The following is a 19839-nucleotide window of genomic DNA, read 5'->3' as shown; positions in this document are numbered from 1 at the left end:
TAATTCGTTCCGGAGGTCCGTTCTTAACCTGAAACTGTTCTTAACCTGAAGCACCACTTTAGCTAATGGGACCTCCCGCTGCTGCCGCGCCACTGGAGCACGATTTCTGTTCTCATCCTGAAGCAAAGTTCTTAACCAGAGGTAATATTTCTGGGTTAGCGGAGTCTGTAACCTGAAGCGTATGTGTCCCAAGGTACCACTGTACAGGTTTAAGTGCTCTGATTTGCAACAAAGCCAACAGCTTTGAAAGCAGGCAGTTGAAGCGTTTGGCATCTAGATCTTGCTCTGCCCATCAAGATCTCTCTCCTACACACGCCCAATTTTTGGGGGGGACCCATTACCAACACCCCCTCTTACACCAGCCTTTTTTGCTTGCCCCTATTGGGAGAGGAGACAGCCGCTCAGATCTCCCTACCACACTGATGGGTTGGGGTGAATGGTTCGCAGGTTGCCTTGCAAACAGGGTGGAGCTGGCAGAAGAAGAAAAAAATGTTCTAGTGTCACGAGAGAGACCCGTATTCCATCTAAAGGCATCCTCTTTTCCCATTTCGAAACGGGAATCTCGGATCCCTCCCAGAAACTTTTATCGTCATGATTTTAGAATACTGAAATAACACCTAGCGCCCAGTGGTTAGTTCTTGGCAGCCGGCTAAATAATTCCCGCCCTCCAAACCACAGAGAATGGAGTTCCTTTGCTTGGATTTACAAGGAAGGAGATTCAGACTAAACATTAGGAAGAACTTTCTGACGGCAAAAGCTGGGACTCCTCTGAAGGTGGTAAACTCTCCTTCCTGGAGATTTTTAAGCAGAGGTTGGATGGACCATGTGTCAGGGGGTTCTTTTACCTGGGATTCCTGGAGGATCCCTTCCAACTCATAGAAAAACAAACTCAGGGCTAGTGATATTCATGGACTTGTATATCCTAGGTGACGTAATTGCTGGAAGTTTTGTTACCCTGTCCCACCCCAACTCTATCGAAAAAGGGAAGGGAGAAAACAGGCCGAGAAGTATGTTAGGGGTGTTTTTTTTTGTTTGTTTTTTTTTTTTTGTAAGGAACAGATTTTATTCCAATTTCAAACAATTTTATTTCAGGAGAAAGATATGAAAATTGATTTCCATCAGGTACTTCTAAACAACGAGGGTCAGCACCCAGGAGACGAGAGAAACTGATGGGTTCCGGGAAGGCCCCGATCCTGCCTCACAGACTGGACAGAAATAAAGAGAGAGACAAGGACGGGGGGCCAAAAAAACTGATCCCGGGCCACATGATTCAGAATCCCCTCCCACCCACCCCCTGCCCCCTCACGCGTTAAACATCACATGCAATTTTCAAAATGACGAAAAGGTTTCCCCCCTCCCTTTTAAAAACAGCATTTTTTTAATATATATATAGTAGTTTCCGTTCTCTTTAAATAGGATGTTTAAATGTTTCTTCTTTTTAAATCAGGATCTCTTATAATATACAAGTATAACCAAATAATTTTTCACCACACTTGTAAGAGAGAGTCTCTGGTAACTAAAGGGGGAGAAAAAAAAGAAGTATGGGGCATTGGCACAAACCATAAACGCTTAAAAAAAATTTACACACACACACACGCACACACACATACATACAGAGAGTACTGAGTTACAGACTTGAACCTCTGTTGGACTCAAAACCACCTTTTTGCTTTCAGTGAAGCGTAGTACAAATTAATGGCCAGAAGTAGGGGGAAAGCATTTGTTTTTAAAAGTAGTTATAAAAAGCAAAACAAAAACAGTGTGCAAGGGATGAACTAAACATGCAACTGAAGGCAAAGAACAAACAAATAATTCTTCGCTTCCGGGAAGGGAAAGGGAAGACACGGTGGAAGTTGGAGGGGGAGGGGTGGTTTGCCGGAGGGGCTGATCACAAGGAAATGGAATGATGGCGGGTGTGTATTTTTGACAATCCTCTTCCTAAAAGGAGGTGATGGGGTTTGAGAGCAGGTGCCTCTTCAGTGGGGCTTGGTTTTTTTTCCGTTTAAAGTGCACTGTGATCAGAACTTGGTCAACAGGTTGCTCCTTCATCTCGGCTTTTTTTTTTCCTTTTTCTTTTTTCGAGTTTCTCCACCACCACTACACGCGAGAACTCCCAGGTCTGGCACATCTGAAACCCCAAACCAGCTCCCGTTGGGTGAGCTGGGGAAAGAGGGACGACGTTGTGGGATGGCTTTGGCACATTGAGAGCAAGTGATGACCAGGCCCATCGCAAAAGCTGGTCCGTAAAAGGAGGCTTTGCAACAGCACTCGAGTGGGGGTGGCGGGTGTCGCTTGCAAGAACCAACATCGCCTTCGCGACGAGCGCGAATCCCGCTCCGCCCTCGAATCTGCGGCATCAATGGTCGCCCAACGGACATTTCTCTGCAGAGGGCCACCACCGTTCGACAAGCCAAGCCGGATTCAGGTAGGGAGCGCCCCCCCCCCCCAAAGAGTCAATACGAGAAACGCTAAGCTCAAGAACCTGGCTTCCCGGCTCCTAGATTTCTCAGGTACACACGTCCAATGCCTGCAGCGGACGTTGCAGATCGAGGTGTGCAAAAGACTCCAGGTGAGCGACGGCGAGAGGAAAGCCATGGCACGTTTGCAACTGCAGAACTTCCCCTTGTAGAGTTGGCAAGATGACAAAAACTGACATGGTTGTCCTGGCCTAAGCAGGAAGGCCTTCCCCTCCCTCACCGTTGTCACTCCCCACCCCACCCCAAAAAACCCCCACACACATTTAGACAAAATCAGGAATGTTATTCTAGAAAGCAGAGGCTGCCTTGCCTTTCATCGACTCAACAGGACCTCTCAGCGTGCATGGGATTCCTCCTCCTCCTCCTCCGTCTCCCAAGTGAAGAACTTATCAGGCTTGAGGTGCTTGGTGTGCGAGAGAAGCCAGGAATCCCCTTCCAAAAAACCAAAAGCAACGAAAGAAGAAATACGGCTCATTTCTGCTTTCTTCTGTAGTGTTTGGTGACGTGGAGCAGACCCAGAAAAACCTGGAGGCAGCACTCTGCGCCTCAACCCCCCCTGGAATGCTGCAGGTATCCACGTGCAATTAGGGTTTTTTAGTAGTGTCGAGAGAAAAATGCAAAAAGAAGTTTACCTAGTGTTGCCCTAAGCGACGTTTAAAAGCACATTTGACACTCCCTTTGCTGGCCCAACCTGGCCGTTCGGAAATACGTAGAAGTCTCAGGCTGTCCTCCGTAGCGTCTGAGAAATTGGCTGTGAGCGCTCCTGAAGCCACATTAGTGTTTGTCTTTACTTCCTCGCATCCAGAGGGCGCGACTGAAAAAGCTCGCCTGCCCTCGCGAAAACGTCCCTTGCTCCAGCCCCGTGGCGATTCTCCTTCCTGGCGAACCAGCGAAGAATTTCTCATCGGGGTTGGCTGTGTGGGGTTTTTTTTTTGGCACCGTCTCCTGCCGGCTTCCAAAAAGCAGGCTTTGCAGAACACGTTTTGGCACAAGAGAGTCCGGGAGCGGAACCTCTTCCTCTTGCCCCGCTTTGAAAAGCTGAAACCGCTGTCTCGGCCAAAGCAGATTCGCCAGTTCCGACGCTGGCCTGCCACCGCTGCAGGTGGGCTTCCCACCCCCGGAATAAATACCTGTGCAACTGCTTCCGGTGGAACAAAGCTTTTGGAAGTTTAAGGGGCGCGGGAGGTTAAGTGGTAGCTACCGCTCACACTAGCCCTGGCAAATGAGGTGGCAAACGGTTGCAGAGAGCTTCCGACTCTTTTCCTAGAACCTTCCAAGATAAAAGAAGAAGCCTCTGCAAGCCACAAAACCTGGTGGATCCTTCCCCTGAAGGATCGACACTTTTTTGGGGGGGGGGGGTTTGTCTTACAAACCCAAGCGGTTGTTGGCATGTTGCACACACTCATATGGGCGAGGGAGAGGATCTAGGAGAATAAATCAGAACCTCAGATCTCTCTCACAACCCAATTTAGGCTCCGCTCCCCCGCCATGCGAAACAGGCAGAGTCCTCCCGCCGGGCGAGGAGACTCCCTACGGCGAGCTTACTTTTCTCTTAAAAAGATAATACGGCAACAACAACGTTCAGGCACTTCCCCGCCCCCCGCAGGCTCGTTAGCTATCGCTCGGTTTGTAAGTCTACGAACATCAACAACAAAAGTACAGCGTTATGATGTAGCAAACTATATATAGTACAATAATTTAAAAAAAAAATCACAGTCTCAATATAACTTTCATAATTGATAAGGAAGGGAAGAGAATCTATACTAAGGTGGTACAAAAAAAAAAAGAGGAAGGAAAAGAGATAGCTTGGTTTTTTTGCACTACTGTTAAAAGAGACAGAAGCTCCTGTTCTTCCCAAGGTGTCATCCAGGTAACCCCAAGTCCTTTTTGGGCAGGAGACGCCAAAGTTCCCCGGCAGAAAAGCAAAGCTGCTCCAGGGGAATCGTACGGCACGCGAGGCGAAGGTACAAAGGAGCACCCAGTATCTTCCACGGCCAAGCGAGAGAGAGAGCGCTTGCCAGGCCTTGGCCAAGAAGCCTGCGGACTCCCATCTTATCGCTGGAACAGAAAGGAACAGTAAGAATTGGCTAACGCAGAAGGACAGAGTCCGAGAGGAAGGCTCACCTTGGGCTGTCGACCAGAAAGCGGGAAATTAACAAAGTGCGAGAGAGAGAGAGTGGAAACGTGTCCCCTGTTGTTTTTTTTAAAACTGTGAAATAAAAGCACATTTGTTTGTTTTTTAAAAAAATCATCATCATCATCATCATCATCATCACCACCAGCTATTCTGTGGAGCAGACAGAGACTCCATGATGACAAGTGAGCAAACGAAACGAAACGAAAATAACCCCAAAGACCTTGCCACTCCACAGATCAATTTGCAATCATTACATCATTAAAAATCAAGATTCTTTCCCCCCCTATACAATTTTTTCTGTTTTGTTTAAATTCACGGGGTTCTCTCGTCTTTTAACTTTCTTCACAACAAAAGGTCTCCCGAGGATACCTGGGGGGGGGGGCGGGGGGGGCGGTGGGGAAGAAGAGGGCAGGCAAATGAAGGTCAGACTAGGTTATATTCCTTCAAGTTGAGCTGGAGGATGGTGTCCTTGACGGCAGCAAAGACAAACCGAATGTTTTCCGTATCTGTGGCACATGTGAAGTGAGAGTAGATGATTTTGTCGCTGTCGGGGTTTAGATCCACAAACATCTTGAGGATGAACTCCCGAGCCGCCTGGGCGTCTCTCTGGGGGCCTGAGGAGAGACAAGAAAACATGGGATGGGGTTGGAGACAGAAAACATGGGATGGGGCTGACGTACCAACCATCCAGGAGTGGCAGGTGAAGTTGACAGAATATGCAGAACTTGCCAAATTGTCAGGGAGGATCCGGGACCAGGAAGATCAAAGATGCCATAATAATTGGAGTAAATTTATTGAATATTTAAAGGAGAATTGTAAAGAAGTCAAGACACTAGCAGGATTGACATAATACCTTCAATGTATAATAGTACTAATGTGAGAATGATGTGCACAATAGAAAGAGAGCCAGTGTGGTGTAGTGGTTAAGAGCGGTAGTCTCGTAATCTGGGGAGCCGGGTTCGCTTCCCCGCTCCTCCACATGCAGCTGCTGGGTGACCTTGGGCCAGTCACACTTCTCTGAAGTCTCTCAGCCCCACTCACCTCACAGAGTGTTTGTTGTGGGGGAGGAAGGGAAAGGAGAATGTTAGCCGCTTTGAGACTCCTTAGGGTGAGTGAAAGCCAGGATATCAATCCAAAAAAACTCTCAATATACCAATTGCAGGGAGGGAGGGGAGTCGCGACTCGGCAGAGTCAAAGGGAATGTATGGCATTAATATGGTTTGTTGGAAAAGAATATGTAAGGAAAACAATAAAAATTTACTTGGGGAAAAAAAGAGAAAACATGGGGTGGGGACAAGGAGGAAAACAATGGCTCCAATTAGGAGATTCCCACTCATGTTTACCCTGGCGTCCCCCCAACCACTGAGATTTGAGAGGCGGCAGTATTGCTTCTGGTTTAACGTCACTGCCGAAAATTAAATCACCGCCTGGGTGTTTCGATTGCTATGGGTCAATTTTAACGGCCCTATTTGCAAACCGAGATTTTATAGGTGGAAAGAAGCCTATGCATTTACATAAACACAAAGGGACTGGCGGCTAATGTGGAGGAGAAGCGAGATAGGCCAAACTGATCTGTACGAGCTGAGCACCCCTCAACACTGTCTCCCCATAGCAGCATCCCTGACCACCGGTCCTGCTAGCTAGGGATGAGGAACTTGGTCCAGGAGTATGCCTGATCCTTTCTCAAAGCCATGTCAAGATGGTGGCAATCACCACCGCAGAGGCATAGTTTTCAGAAGCACCCCAACTCCTAAGGGGATTTCGTGGTGAAGAAACTGATTGGTTCCTACAGGGAGGTGTTTAAACCGGCAGGGCCCCATGTACCTTGGCTGAGGTATTATGACATAGGTAGGCAAACTAAGGCTCGGGGGCCAGATCCGGCCCAATCGCCTTCTCAATCCGGCCTGCGGATGGTCCGGGAATCAGCGTGTTTATACATGAGTTGAATGTGTGCTTTTATTTAAAATGCATCTCTGGGTTATTTGTGGGGCCTGCCTGGTATTTTTACATGAGTAGAATGTGTGCTTTTATTTAAAATGCATCTCTGGGTTATTTGTGGGGCACAGGAATTTGTTCATTTCCCCCCCGCCCCCAAATATAGTCTGGCTCCCCACAAGGTCTGAGGGACAGTGGACCGGCCCCCTGCTGAAAAAGTTTGCTGACCCCTCTTGCAGTTCAATTATGGCCTATTCAAGAGATCACGTGGCCCACATGCCTGTCCAGCCAGACTACCCAAACCCCTGGCAGACTTTCGAGCTAGGGGGGCAAAGTGTCAGGGACCTTGGAAGCTGCCTCTTGCAGAACCAAGACAATTGGGCCCTTCTAGCTTGGTCCTGCCTGGACCGCCTTTTTCGAGTTTCAGACATGGGGCTCTCAGCCCTCCGAGGATATGCCCACAGTTCAACCTGAGGCCTTCTACCTCTGGAAAACTACCACAAGCCAGTTTTTTTGGAGGCCTTAAAAGGTAAAGGGACCCCTGACCGTTAGGTCCAGTCGTGGCTGACTCTGGGGTTGAGGCGCTCATCTCGCTTTACTGGCCGAGGGAGCCGGCATACAGCTTCCGGGTCATGTGGCCAGCAGGACTAAGCCACTTATGGCGAACCAGAGCAGCGCACGGAAATGCCGTTTACCTTCCCGCCGGAGGGGTACCTATTTTTCTACTTGCACTTGGACGTGCTTTCGAACTGCTAGGTGGGCAGGAGCAGGGACCGAGCAACGGGAGCTCACCCCATCGCGGGGATTCGAACCGCCGACCTTCTGATTGGCAAGTCCTAGGCTCTGTGGTTTAACCCACAGCGCTACCTGCATTTTGGAGGTCTTAGAAAGACCTATTTGTTTCTTTCAAGGGGCTTATATCTGAATTCTCTCTCCGTCTCTCTCGAGTGGTGTTGCAGTTGATGGGACTGTGTAAATTGTTTTTATGGTCGTTGCACGACTTCATTGTTACTGCTACTTATTAATGTCATGGCCGTGCTGAAACGTGCTGGCGCCTCTCCCTGTGGAAAGCCCTCCCTTCAGATGTCAAGGAGATAAAGAATTACGCACCTTTTAGAAGACATCTGAAGGCAGCCCTGTATCGGGAGGTTTTTAACAGTTGGATGTTTTTAGATTTGCTGTGAGCCAACCAGAGTGGCTGGGGAAACCCAGCCAGATGGGCAGGGTATAAATAATAAAAGCCAAGGAGGCTACCTACTGTCTGAAACCAAAGGGGCGCAGTGGTTGCCAGATGTGATATATACAGTGGTACCTCGGGTTAACTACTTAATTCGTTCCGGAGCTCCGTTCTTAACATGAAACTGTTCTTAAACTGAAGCACCACTTCAGCTAATGGGGCCTCCTGCTGCCGCCGGAACACGATTTCTGTTCTCATCCTGAAGCAAAGTTCTTAACCTGAAGCACTATTTCTGGGTTAGCGGAGTCTGTAACCTGAAGCGTCTGTAACCCGAGGTACCACTGTATTGGCGTTCTCTCCAGTTCTCCTTCCCCACTGTAATACCATCTAGATCAGCGGTTCTCAACCTGTGGGTCCCCAGATGTTGTTGGACTACAACTCCCATCGTCCCTGAGCTCTGGCCTTGCTAGCTAGGGGTGATGGGATGTGTAGTTCAACAACATCTGGGGACCCACAGGTTGAGAAAACTGATCTAGATGTTTTGGACCACAACTCCCATCGGCCCTAAACAGCACTGGCTGGGACAGATGGGAGCTGTGACCCAAAACACCTGAATCAGAATTGGAAAGGATACCCAAGGGTCATCCAGTCCAACCCCCTGCAGTGCAGGAATTGCAACTGAAGCAGCCAAGACAGATGGCCGTCCAACCTCTGCTTGAAAACCTCCAAGGAAGGAGAGTCCACAACCTCCCGAGGGAGTCCGTTCCACTGCCGAACGGCTCTCGCTGTCAGAACGTTCTTCCTGATGTTTAAGTCAGAATCTATTTTCTTGTAACTTCAAGTCTGTTTTAGAGAGACTGGTAAGAGCGGGGTGTTGTTGTTTTTTAAAAAATAAATGTTTCTTACCATCAAACTCTGGGAAATAATCCACGAGATGAGAGTACATTATCTTGTCTTCCAACAGATCCTTCTTGTTGAGGAAAAGGATGACGGAGGAGTTCTGGAACCAGGGATAGGTGATGATGGTCCTGAAAAGGGCTTTGCTCTCCTCCATACGGTTCTGCCAGGAGAAAAAGAGGGGTTCGAGGTGTCACGGTTGCAACAAGGTAAGAGATAAAATGCATCACCGGTGGGGTGTGTGTGTGTGTGTGTGTGTGTGTGTGTGTTGTTAAAGCGGTAGAGAGAATAGGCATACTTTTACACCAGGCGCCCTCAGCTATGGGCCACTGGTACCACCAGGACAATGAAGAAACAAGGGCTGAGTACAAAGATCTTGCCCAAAATCATATTAAAACCTTATCTGGCTTAACGTGGCAAACAGGAGATAGCCAGTGCCCAGCTGCTCGCCTTTTCTGTTATCGCCACATTTTCACCTGTGCCCGAGATTTCACCTGTAACTACTTTCAAACGACAGTGGTACCTCGGGTTAAGTACTTAATTCGTTCCAGAGGTCTGTTCTTAACCTGAAACTGTTCTTAACCTGAAGCACCACTTTCGCTAATGGGGCCTCCTGCTGCCGCTGCATGATTTCTGTTCTCATCCTGAAGCAAAGTTCTTAACCTGAAGCACTATTTCTGGGTTAGTGGAGTCTGTAACCTGAAGCGTATGTAACCTGAAGCGTATGTAACCCGAGGTACCACTGTATGCCAGTAACGTTTAGCAAATAAGGAGTTGTGCAATCTCACGCAGGTCAGGGAAGGGGAGCCAGTGTTGAAGGACTACAATTCCCATCATTCCTGACCCCTCTAGGCTGCTGGGGATTGCTAGCATCCTAAAGGCCATGCGTTCCCACCCCTGCCCTAGTTAATTGAGAGAGACAATGCAGCTTTGTGGGTTGCCTGGAAAATTTCAAATTGGAAAATGTGCGCAGTATTTCAATTAAATTTTTTCCAGTTTGCACCAGAAAATTTTCCAGCGGGATCTCAATGAGTCCATTTATTTTACTTGCATTTAGTCAACGAAACGAAGAGCTTTGAAACCACCAAGCTTACCTAACACAGTATCTGCAATTAGCACCCATTCATTTTGACAGATGAAAACTTAAGGAATGGGAGATTTTCCACCCCACACGATGAGTAGGAGATATTTTTATTGTCACCCCGCCACCCCCGCAAAACGTTCCCTCTCTGGGGTGATGCACAGTAAAGCTGAATCGCAAATTAAAAACATGAGATTCAAATAATCTGGTCTAAATACAGATTTGGAAATCCAGGACCAGCAGAGAGCAGAACATGCTTCTGCCAAACGGCTGAACGCAGAGAGAGCTAAAACAACCTTGGTAAAGGGCTAACAACTGCCGCAGAAAGTGGAGAGTGCTATTTATTTCTCAAATTCAGGCCCTGCGATACAACCAAACCTGCCAAGGCAACTAAGTATGCCAGCAAGGTTTCAAAAAGCAAACTCCCCACCCCCAAAAGCAGACTCCTTCCACCTCACCCTGCTCTCTGTCAGGGGAACGATTTTAGAAGGCATGCTAAATTTGGAAGGAACAGTAGCCCCATTTCCTCTGACCCAGGCGAAATCTAGTTTCCCCCAGGGGTGCGCATAATTTCATCCAGTTTCTGACAGTCTGCAGACGAGTCTACGGGCTACTAGAGGGAGTGGGGAGGAAGGAGGGAGAGAGAGAACCAACTCAAAAGCGCTGTCGGGCACATTTCAGCCTTGCGGAAGCTATTTTAGCAGGTTCCAGAGACACACCAACAGGAACCTGGTGCAAAATAGTGTCTTGGCAGGGGAGTAGAGTCCAGGAACAGCATGCACACTCAGACTAACAATTTGCTTTCAGCACAAGAACTGAGCACACAGTCCTTTCACACTCCCGGGTCCTTCTCCTCTCGCCCTCGCTCCCACAGCTTTCTTCATTTCATCAGTCCAACCGAGAGGAGGCCGGGACAGTTTTTTGTTCCCGCTATTGCTAAACACAGCTGGAAGTCAAGAACCCTCGCAGCTCTTCTGCATATCACCCAGCAGTGGATGGGGTGGGCAGCTGGCGCCACCAGCGGCTTCTGCTGACCCCCAACTCGAGAGCAACGGCCGCACAGAAGAGCGGGCAACTGTGCCACGTGGTCCCCTTTCAAAAACACCCCGCAATTAAAAAACTCCTTTTAACAGGGATGCAGGGGGAGATGGAGGCTTCCTGCCGCAGTTACATCTAGGCCACTGCGGTGTATGCTTTAAAGCAGCTGTTCTGATAGAGCGGTCCATCGGCAGTCAGGTTTTCTTCACTCCCAAAGTCTTAAAAGGTAAAGGGACCCCTGACCATTAGGTCCAGTCGTGACTGACTCTGGGGTTGCGGCGCTCATCTCGCTTTATTGGCTGAGGGAGCCGGCATACAGCTTCCGGGTCATGTGGCCAGCAGGACTAAGCCGCTTCTGGCGAACCAGAGCAGCGCACGGAAACGCCGTTTACCTTCCCGCCGGAGCGATACCTATTTATCTACTTGCACTTTGACGTGCTTTCGAACTGCTAGGTGGGCAGGAGCAGGGACCGAGGAACGGGAGCTCACCCCGTCGCAGGGATTCGAACCACCGACCTTCTGATCGGCAAGCCCTAGGCTCTGGGGTTTAGACCACAGCGCCACCCGCGTCCCCCAAAGTCTTTAGCCCGGGGCAAACTGAATAAGAAATGAAAAAGCCTACTGTGATGCGTTAGTAAAGGTAACCTAGCAGAGCTTTCCTAAGTAGCATTACTTGCGACTTGCAGATCTGTTCACGTGGACATTGCCCTCTGTCGGAGGTTTTGTCCTCATCAATCCACCCACCAGTACCAGCCAGGTTTCACCCCACTTTTTTTTCCAATAAAAGGAAAAGGAAACTTTTAAGCAGTGCGAGAAAACCAAGGCAGAAACAACTGGTGTCAGGCAAGCGCCAGGAGGGCTCGAGCCATGCCTGGCTGCCAAGGCTGTGTTACGAGTGTGTACACAGGGCTGGTCCCTAACCCTTTCATGTGCAAGGAGCGTGTACGGCAAGGCTGGGGGGGGGGGGGAGAGAAGAGGGAAGAGCCACCGACAGTTTGACGCGACTTCCGTCTTAAGAGAAATCCTGCACCCTTCCAGGACCCTCGGAGCTTAACACGAATGCAGGGAAAGCCTTTCCTGCCCCTCCTGTGGGGCACAGATGGTCAAGTCGGGAGGCCCAGTGGCCACCCCTGGCCCACACCCAACCTTTTATTACTGCTCGTGCCCCTCCCTGCACAGATGGGAAACGAGCCGTCGTCGCTGCTGCTCCTAGCACAAAATGAGAGGTTGCCACAGACATCTGGCACCACGGAGAACTCCGAGGTGCCCTTTCATTTTGGACGGGAGGGGCGCCATTTTCGGTCTGGAGCAGGGGTCTGCAACCTTTAAGACAAAAGGAGCCACATGGACCCGTTTCCGAAGGAAAAAAACAACTGGGAGCCGCAAAACTCGTCATTATAAAAATAACTTTTTAGTCACTTTTTAAAATTATTTCTTTGTTTGACCCCTCAGAATTACTCCTCCTCATAGAAATAAACATTAAATTAACAAGTTACCTTTTTGTGTGTGTGTGTTCTTCACTCCCCTTCAAAACAGTGACCAGCGTACATGCCCCTTCCAATGTAGCGGGCGGGCGGGAAGGTGACGTCGGGACGGTGCGTGACTAACGCACGCACCGCCCCCATGCGACGTCACAGCCAATACAGCGCCCACCACAGTGGGGAGTGTCGGGGCGCACAATGCGCCTCCTCCCCTCGCTAGTATCCACCCCGGAGCCGCAGCAAAGGTGTAAAAGAGCCACATGTGGCTCCGGAGCTGTGGGTTGCAGACCCCTGGTCTGGAGGAACCACTTGCCAAGCAAGAGCACGCCACCCTCTGAGGCACCCCCTCTTTGCAAGTTTTGAGGGACATGTATAGCATTTTGGGGGGTGGGGGGAAGCTGGACTCCTCCCTGGAGAACAAGTTCAGAGCTGGTGCACAGACACTCCCCTTCCTCAAGCAGATCAGTTTCCGAAATGTCTAGCCACCCAGGGTGAGGAATTTGGCTTACTGCTACTTTAGGCTGTTGGGAAACAGACAGGTAAGTCCTGGCCCACAGCACACCAGTGGCCGACAACCCCAAACATTTTAGAAATAGTTCCAGAATCTGCAAATACACATTTCTGCCGCTGCTGGGACCACCCAACAGCCACACGCCGCCCCTTACATGCTGCGAGGGGTTGTGCTTACCTCGTTATCGGACTCCACCAGAACTTGGTCATATTCACTAAGAGCTACTAGGAACATGATGGAGGTAACGTTTTCAAAGCAGTGTATCCATTTCCTCCGTTCTGACCTCTGACCCCCAACATCCACCATTCTGAAAGGGAGAAAAAGGGCAGGTCTTCTTTAACACACACAATCACACAGAGAGATTTCCAGTCCATTAAGTTAAAAACGCAATACGCCATTTTATACTTGCTTTTGGGTTGGAGGGAAGAGAGAAAAGACTGAGCAGGAACAAGTCTGAGGTTTGTTTGCTCCCCCCCCCCCTTGGAAGACATCTCCCCTACCCCTCATGGGCCAAACTGGACATGTGGGCACGAGGAACAACCCAGCAATGCCCGACAAAACCATGACATCAAGTGATGCTCGTCGGGACTTCAATGCACCACGCAGGGTTCCTGAGGAGCGCTGAACGGTGCTCTGAGGCACCACCAATCAGCAGCGCTCGACCTCACTGCCTCCCAGCTGGAGGGCGGTGGCTTCAAGCCTGTTTTCTGCAGGAATCGGTTCTCCATGAGGAGAACTGTCATGGGCACTTCCAAGTACCTGCCCTCTGGAACTCCCTGCCTATTGACACCAGGAACTTCTACTTCACTCTTTTTCAGTGCCTGCTAAATTCATTTTTGCTTAGACAAGCCTACCCAGATGTTGTGGAGAGTTATCATCTGTTTTCAGTTTAGTTTTGAACTGTTTGAAAGTCTTAAATTATCATCTATTTATCATATTAACAATTTTTTTGTTTTGGCAAACAGCTTTGAAGTACTATACAAATCAAGCAGTAAATAAAATCAAGAGGTGTATAAATTTTATGAAACTTATTAGCACCCCATTAACCACAGGCAACAGGGACTGTCAGTATTAGTGGTCAGGGAAAAGCCTAGACCAGAACTTTCCAAACTCTGTGTTGTGACACGCTACTGCGTCCGTTAGGTGTGTCGCGCAAATGCTCCCCGTGCTGGAAAGGGTTTAGTTCAACCTCTGGTTTGCTAGTACAGTGGTACCTCGGGTTACATACGCTTCAGGTTACATACGCTTCAGGTTACATACTCCGCTAACCCAGAAATAGTGCTTCAGGTTAAGAACTTTGCTTCAGGATAAGAACAGAAATCGGGCTCCGGCGGCGTGGCGGCAGCAGGAGGCCCCATTAGCCAAAGTGGTGCTTCAGGTTAAGAACAATTTCAGGTTAAGAGCAGACCTCTGGAACGAATTAAGTACTTAACCCGAGGTACCACTGTAAAACCTAATCACTGTGTCACGAAATGATGCATGTCTAAAAAGCGTGACTCCAACAGTTAAAGTTTGGAAAGCTCTGGCCTAGAAAAAGAGGCTTCAATTGATTGGGTGGACGACGGCCAACAGTTGCTGTCCACCTGATATCAGGAGGAAGGGCATTCCACATGTTAAGGGCTGCTTTTAGAGGCAGGCGTGTCTCGGAATACCAGCTGCTGCAGGACTAAAGTGGGAACTCGCTGCTTGCAGGCTTCCGACTGCAGAACTGGATCTTCAAACAGATGGGTCTTTGGCCTCACCCAGCTGCAGGGCTTTTCCTATGTCCTTGGGACTGTACCGCTACAGATGGGTTGTGGCGGTGGCTCCGTGTTTGTGGAGAGCCTTCAAAGACGCAGGCCACACCGTCTCTTCACGGGGGAAAACCCTCTCCTGCCTTTGCTCCTGCCAACAGCACGACTTGTTGACTCGGAAGAGGGAAGAAAGGGTCGGAAGCGGCAGCCGTGTGACCGACTTTCCAGAAGCCCGCTAACTCAATGCCTTAACTGAGCTGGGCTTTCATTTTAAATGGAAGCAGCTTTGGGGGGGGGGGGGGAAGTATGTGAAACGTAAAAACGCTCCTAGGAAAGAAAGAAAGAAAAAAGCCACTGGAAGTTACCTGAAGATAATGTTCTCTAAGTCAAAGGGGTATTCTATGATCCCAGTTGTCGGGACTCTGACCCGCAGGACGTCTTGCTGGGTTGGGAGGTACCCTGGCAGGGCGATACGATCCACGTCGGTAAGGTAGCTGCAAGGAGGACGTGCAGGGGAAAAAGGAGGGAGGGGGGAAAGATGAAGGTGGCCTGAGCTTGCTTGCCATGTATAGCGCTCCTGCCCCGAGAGCCTCAGCATTTTGAGTATGGAACCTCAATTATTCCACTCCTGGGGGGGGGGTTCCCCCAGGGGGGAGGAAGAGCTGCATGCAAAATCCTCAGGAATCCTGTTCAGCCCTCGAGATTCAACAAAGCCCACCACCCGCTTTTCCGACATTACCTTGCCTCTAATTGTATTACTGTATTTTTTGCTCTATAAGACTCACTTTTTCCCTCCTAAAAAGTAAGGGCAAATGTGTGTCCGTCTTGTGGAGCGAACGCAGGCTGTGCAGCTATCCCAGAAGCCAGAACAGCAAGAGGGATTGCTGCTTTCACTGCACAGTGAATTTTTTTTTCTTGTTTTCCTCCTCCAAAAACTAGGTGCGTCTTATGGTCTGGTGCGTCTTATAGAGCGAAAAATACGGTGCGTTTCTAAGCGTGCAGCTTCACGCCTGCAGAGCAATCTTCCTTCTCATGGGTCCTAACGCTCCCAGGACTCTTAAGAGTCTACCCTTGCCATGCCCTAAAGGAACGCTTTTCTACGTCCCTGGTCCTTACAGCATATTTGCGGGGAAGGAAGAACGAGCCACAAAGGAAGCAAGCCAAAGGCTACGGAAACAGTTCAGACCCCTCCCTCCTGCCCGGGGGGTGGGGTGGTCCATAATTCTGAATTAAATTCTCCTATAAGCTGGCACCACCATTCTTTCTTCCGACTGTGAAGAGAAAAACGGTGGCACAGCACCTCACCCCATTTTATTACGCCTTGGCTGGATGGGGCAAGCAGCCAAGGCGCATGATTTTGAGGATGCTCATGTTAAACCTCTGCTTATAATCGTGGGGGGTGGAAAGGCTCTGGAAGACTAAACTGAGCTGCCAGCCCCCCTCTTCCACCGGATCAAGCGTTGGGCAGGAGGCAGATTTGGAGCAATAAGAGTTTCTGAGCAATACTGCACTACTCCCATAAAGTTTAGTTCTCCAGTTTCCATGGCCATCTTCCCCACAAACTTAAAACTATTAGACGCTGCAGCTTCTACAACACTATTGCATCTATATCTAAACATCAACACCACAATTCCAGGCCACCTTCCTCTAATGTTTACCGCCCTGGAGAAGACTACAAAGCAACTAAGCGGCTTGTTACTTCAGGTTATTCCCACTACCTGAGATTTCCACCTTGTAGCTTCGCCATTCTGAAAGCTCAGGGAGGGCAGGACCGAAAAGAAAATACTCATTAAACTTCATTTATAGCACGTGTCTAAAGAGACTGCAAGGTAACTAACAGTGCAAAATCAATTAAAGCCACATAAAATGGATTTCTAAAGTCCACCCCCCCCGCCCCCACAACCAGTAGCAAGAACTACAACCACCACCCCTTCCTCCTTGGAGCAGTGTGATGGCAACAACTAAAACACGAAGTTACTTTCTTTCCTCCTGACCCCCATCCACCCCCCACCAACTGTCAGAGGCACAATTTCATTTAGGGAGGGGAGCCCAGCGACCCAAAATGACGCCGTGTAGCAGCAACCGTGCTGAGAGCCGTACAGAGAGGACGGCGAGCTCTTACTATTTAGCAGAGTCGGAGAGCTGGTATTCTCGCCGCCGGTCGTAACACTCCTGGATTCCCGGGTCGTTCCACAACGTCTTAATTGCACTTATGTAGGGCTGCTCAAAGGACGAGACCTTTTCTACGTCCACTTCCCGGATCAGGAGCGCGTTGGCCTGCAGCATGGCGCAGAGGAGAAAGCAAGAGGGGCTTGAAAGAGGCTGACCCTGAGGACCCTCCTCCCCGCCTAGCATGTATCCCATCCCCCCCCCCCCCACTGCTCCTTAGCTGGAGACCCAGTCCCGGCTGCTACAAATCCATTCCGGCACTGCCTGCACAAAGCAAGTAAATGTATACATACCATCTTTTCAACAACAAGACCACAGCTTTGGGTTTTGTCTTGTTTTTAAATGAAGACCAGTATGTACTGTATTTACACAAGTCTAACATGCGCCCTAATTTTTGCAATGTAATTTGGCAAAAAAAGGAGCATGCATTAGACACTACGAGCAAATATCGCCCAGCCCTACTGACCTCTCTCCTTTGACCAATGGGCCGGGGCGTGCCGCTCCGCTCACCCGGCTGGGCTGGGGCACCACTGCACTGCTAGGTTCTGCCCGCCCCCTGCAGCCTCAGCGTAGCTTGCCTGCCCGCCCGCTGGTGCCTTGGGCTCCGCTGCAAGGCAAGGTGCTTGGCCGCGTTTGGGGCAGACGCCTGAGTTTGGGCAGCCTGAGAGCGCCAGCCATGAAGCTAGTAAAATAGGAGGCAAGCCCTCCCTGCAAGATGGCCGGCCTGGAGGTCGCACCTGGCCTGGGAGCAGCCAATCTGCGCCTGGGAGTACCATACAGTATTTTTTTGAATGTAATGCGCACCATAATCTTCGCAACGTAATTTGGCAAAAAAAAAAAAAATAGAGGTGTGCATTAGACTCGAGTAAATACAGGTACAGCAAATAATCATTAATTGAATTACTACGTCAACAACAACACTGTTACCAGGAAAGCCTCCGACCCTGCCCCTGACCATCCCACTATTCAATAATGTGCTGTGTTGGTGCCCCACCAGGCACAGGGTAAAGGAGACTGGTGAGAGACAGGGGTTCTAATCCCCTCAGTCATGGAGCTTACTGGATGTGGCCAATGTCTCTCAGACTAACCTAGCTCACAGGGCTGTTGTGGAGAAATGGAGAGAGGGAGAACTATACATACCACCTTGAGCTCCTTGGGGGAAAGGTAGGATATTAATAATAATAATAATAATAATAATAATAGGTAAAAAGGTTAAAGACCCCTGGACGGTTAAGTTCAGTCCAAGGCGACTATGGGGTTGCGGCGCTCATCTCGCTTTCAGGCTGAGGGAGCCGGCGTTTGTCCACAGACAGCTTTCTGGGTCATGTGGCCAGCAGGACTAAACTGCTTCTGGCGCAACGGGACACTGTGACGGAAACCAGAGCGCACGGAAACGCCATTTACCTTCCTGCTGCAGCGGTACCTATTTCTCTACTTGCGCTGGTGTGCTTTTGAACTGCTAGCTTGGCAGGAGCTGGGACAGAACAACAGGAGCTCAGCCCGTCGTGGGGATTCAAACCGCCGACCTTCCGATCAGCAAGCCCAAGAGGCTCAGTGGTTTAGACCACAGCACCACCCATGTCCCTGTTAATAATATAGTCAAACCTTGGTTCCCAAACGCCTCCATTTTGGAACATTTCAGCTCCCAAATGCTGAAGACCCAGAAGTAAATGTCCCGGTTTTCAAATGTTTTTCAGAAGGCGAACATCCAATGTGGCTTCTGCTTGTGTGCAGGAAGTTCCTGCAGCCAATTGGAAGCCACGGCTCGGTTGTCAAACATTTCGGAAGCTGAACGGGCTTCCGGAACGGATTACGTTTGACAACAAAGGTTTGACTGTAATAGTAACAATAAGCACACACAGCGCTTGAACTATTCTGGTTGCTACAGTTGTGGTGCTGGTCCCTGAACATTCAACACCCCGGGGGGGGGGGGGGTTGATGCAAGCACTTCAGGGAATCCTGAGCAGCACGCATGCCACTACAGACAACCAATAACGAGACAACAGGGGTGGAGGCTGTGTATAGGCTGGGATGCAGGAATGGGAGCTGCATCGGTTCACCTTGTTCTGTTCATACTTGTACAGGATCTTCAAGGTCTCCATGGCCCTGATCATCGACTGCATGGCAGTGAAGATGTTCTGGTACACCAGCTTGGTGAAACCCTTCTTGTCCTCCTCGGAGTAGCCCGAGCCATGGATTATCCGCATCTGTTTAATGAACGTGCTCTTCCCGCTCTCTCCCGTGCCTGGAGAGTAAATAGGTGGGGCAGGGTGAAAGGGACACAAGAAGACGACGAGGCAGTCAGCGTGGGAGCATCACAAAGGGAGCAGAGCCAGCGCTGCGTTACGACCGACAGCAAGCAGTTTGCTTCCACATTCAACTTCTAGCAACGCCTCACTGCATATTATTTTGGGAGGGGGGAATATTAAACTGCTGCCGCTTTGTTTCCCCAGCCTGTGAAGAGGAGGAGCTGCTATCCCATCTCTCACTCCTTCCCCTTGACGAAAGGAACATTTTATGGAGGAGAAAAGCTGAATTTTATTCCTAAATCAGACCGTTACCATGGTGAACCTAGTGTGTGTATGTGTGTCTACGTGTGTGATGGGGGGGGGAAGCATTTTGCACACATAAGTAGCACAATGACTATTTTTTTTTGGCGGGGGGAGGGGGGAATCAAACACTGCCCGTGAAAGTGGTTCTGAGGCCTGGTATGGTTGTTCTGACTATGACTCGGGTTGGATCACCATCTTTCCATTGCACAGGCAGGCACAAAGGAAGGCTGACAGCCAATTAAACCATTTTAATCTTCTGGGTTTTGAGCACCCCACCTTAAAAAAACAAAAGCTAGAAAGAGAACACACTTCCAATTTGCGTCTGAAAACTGCTTCATCTTCAGAAGGAAGGGGGGCTAAAAACTGTGCTGATTGTAACCTGTAGCTTGGCTGCTGTTCGTCCTCAGAATAAGAGACCAGCTTTTTAAAGATTTTCATGCCCTATCACAGTTACAAGCCACAACCAGGTACTTTGTTAACCCAAAAAGAGCTGGTGTAACCTACTGGCTTAAGAATGTAAAGTGGGAAGTCCACTATTATAATCTTATCTCAATGTATTTGTTTAGAAAGGCAGTTGTGGGATGTGAGAAGAGAAAGATTTTTAAAGATCAAGATCAGGCCACCGCCAAGTGGCTGGAGGGGCAGAATCCT

At 49.5% G+C, this 19839-nt stretch overlaps 1 protein-coding gene across 1 annotated transcript in view; it reads right to left on the bottom strand.

The window, feature by feature from the left end:
- Nucleotides 1–1060: 1060 nt before the first annotated feature.
- LOC308467405 (guanine nucleotide-binding protein subunit alpha-11) overlaps nucleotides 1061–19839 on the bottom strand; it is a 34091-nt gene continuing 15312 nt past the window's right edge. The window contains exons 2-7 of the mRNA XM_080989124.1: nucleotides 18697–18881; nucleotides 16590–16744; nucleotides 14833–14961; nucleotides 12912–13041; nucleotides 8633–8786; nucleotides 1061–5228 (exon numbers count right to left, since the gene is read on the bottom strand). Coding sequence (XP_080845250.1) covers nucleotides 5038–5228; nucleotides 8633–8786; nucleotides 12912–13041; nucleotides 14833–14961; nucleotides 16590–16744; nucleotides 18697–18881 — 944 coding nt within the window. The 3' untranslated portion in view covers nucleotides 1061–5037. The remainder of the gene's footprint in view (nucleotides 5229–8632; nucleotides 8787–12911; nucleotides 13042–14832; nucleotides 14962–16589; nucleotides 16745–18696; nucleotides 18882–19839) is intronic.

Source organism: Podarcis pityusensis (genome assembly GCF_964106645.2).
Source record: "Podarcis pityusensis genome assembly, chromosome: 18".
NCBI lineage: Eukaryota > Metazoa > Chordata > Lepidosauria > Squamata > Lacertidae > Podarcis > Podarcis pityusensis.
This window is presented reverse-complemented; position numbering and strand designations above follow the sequence as displayed.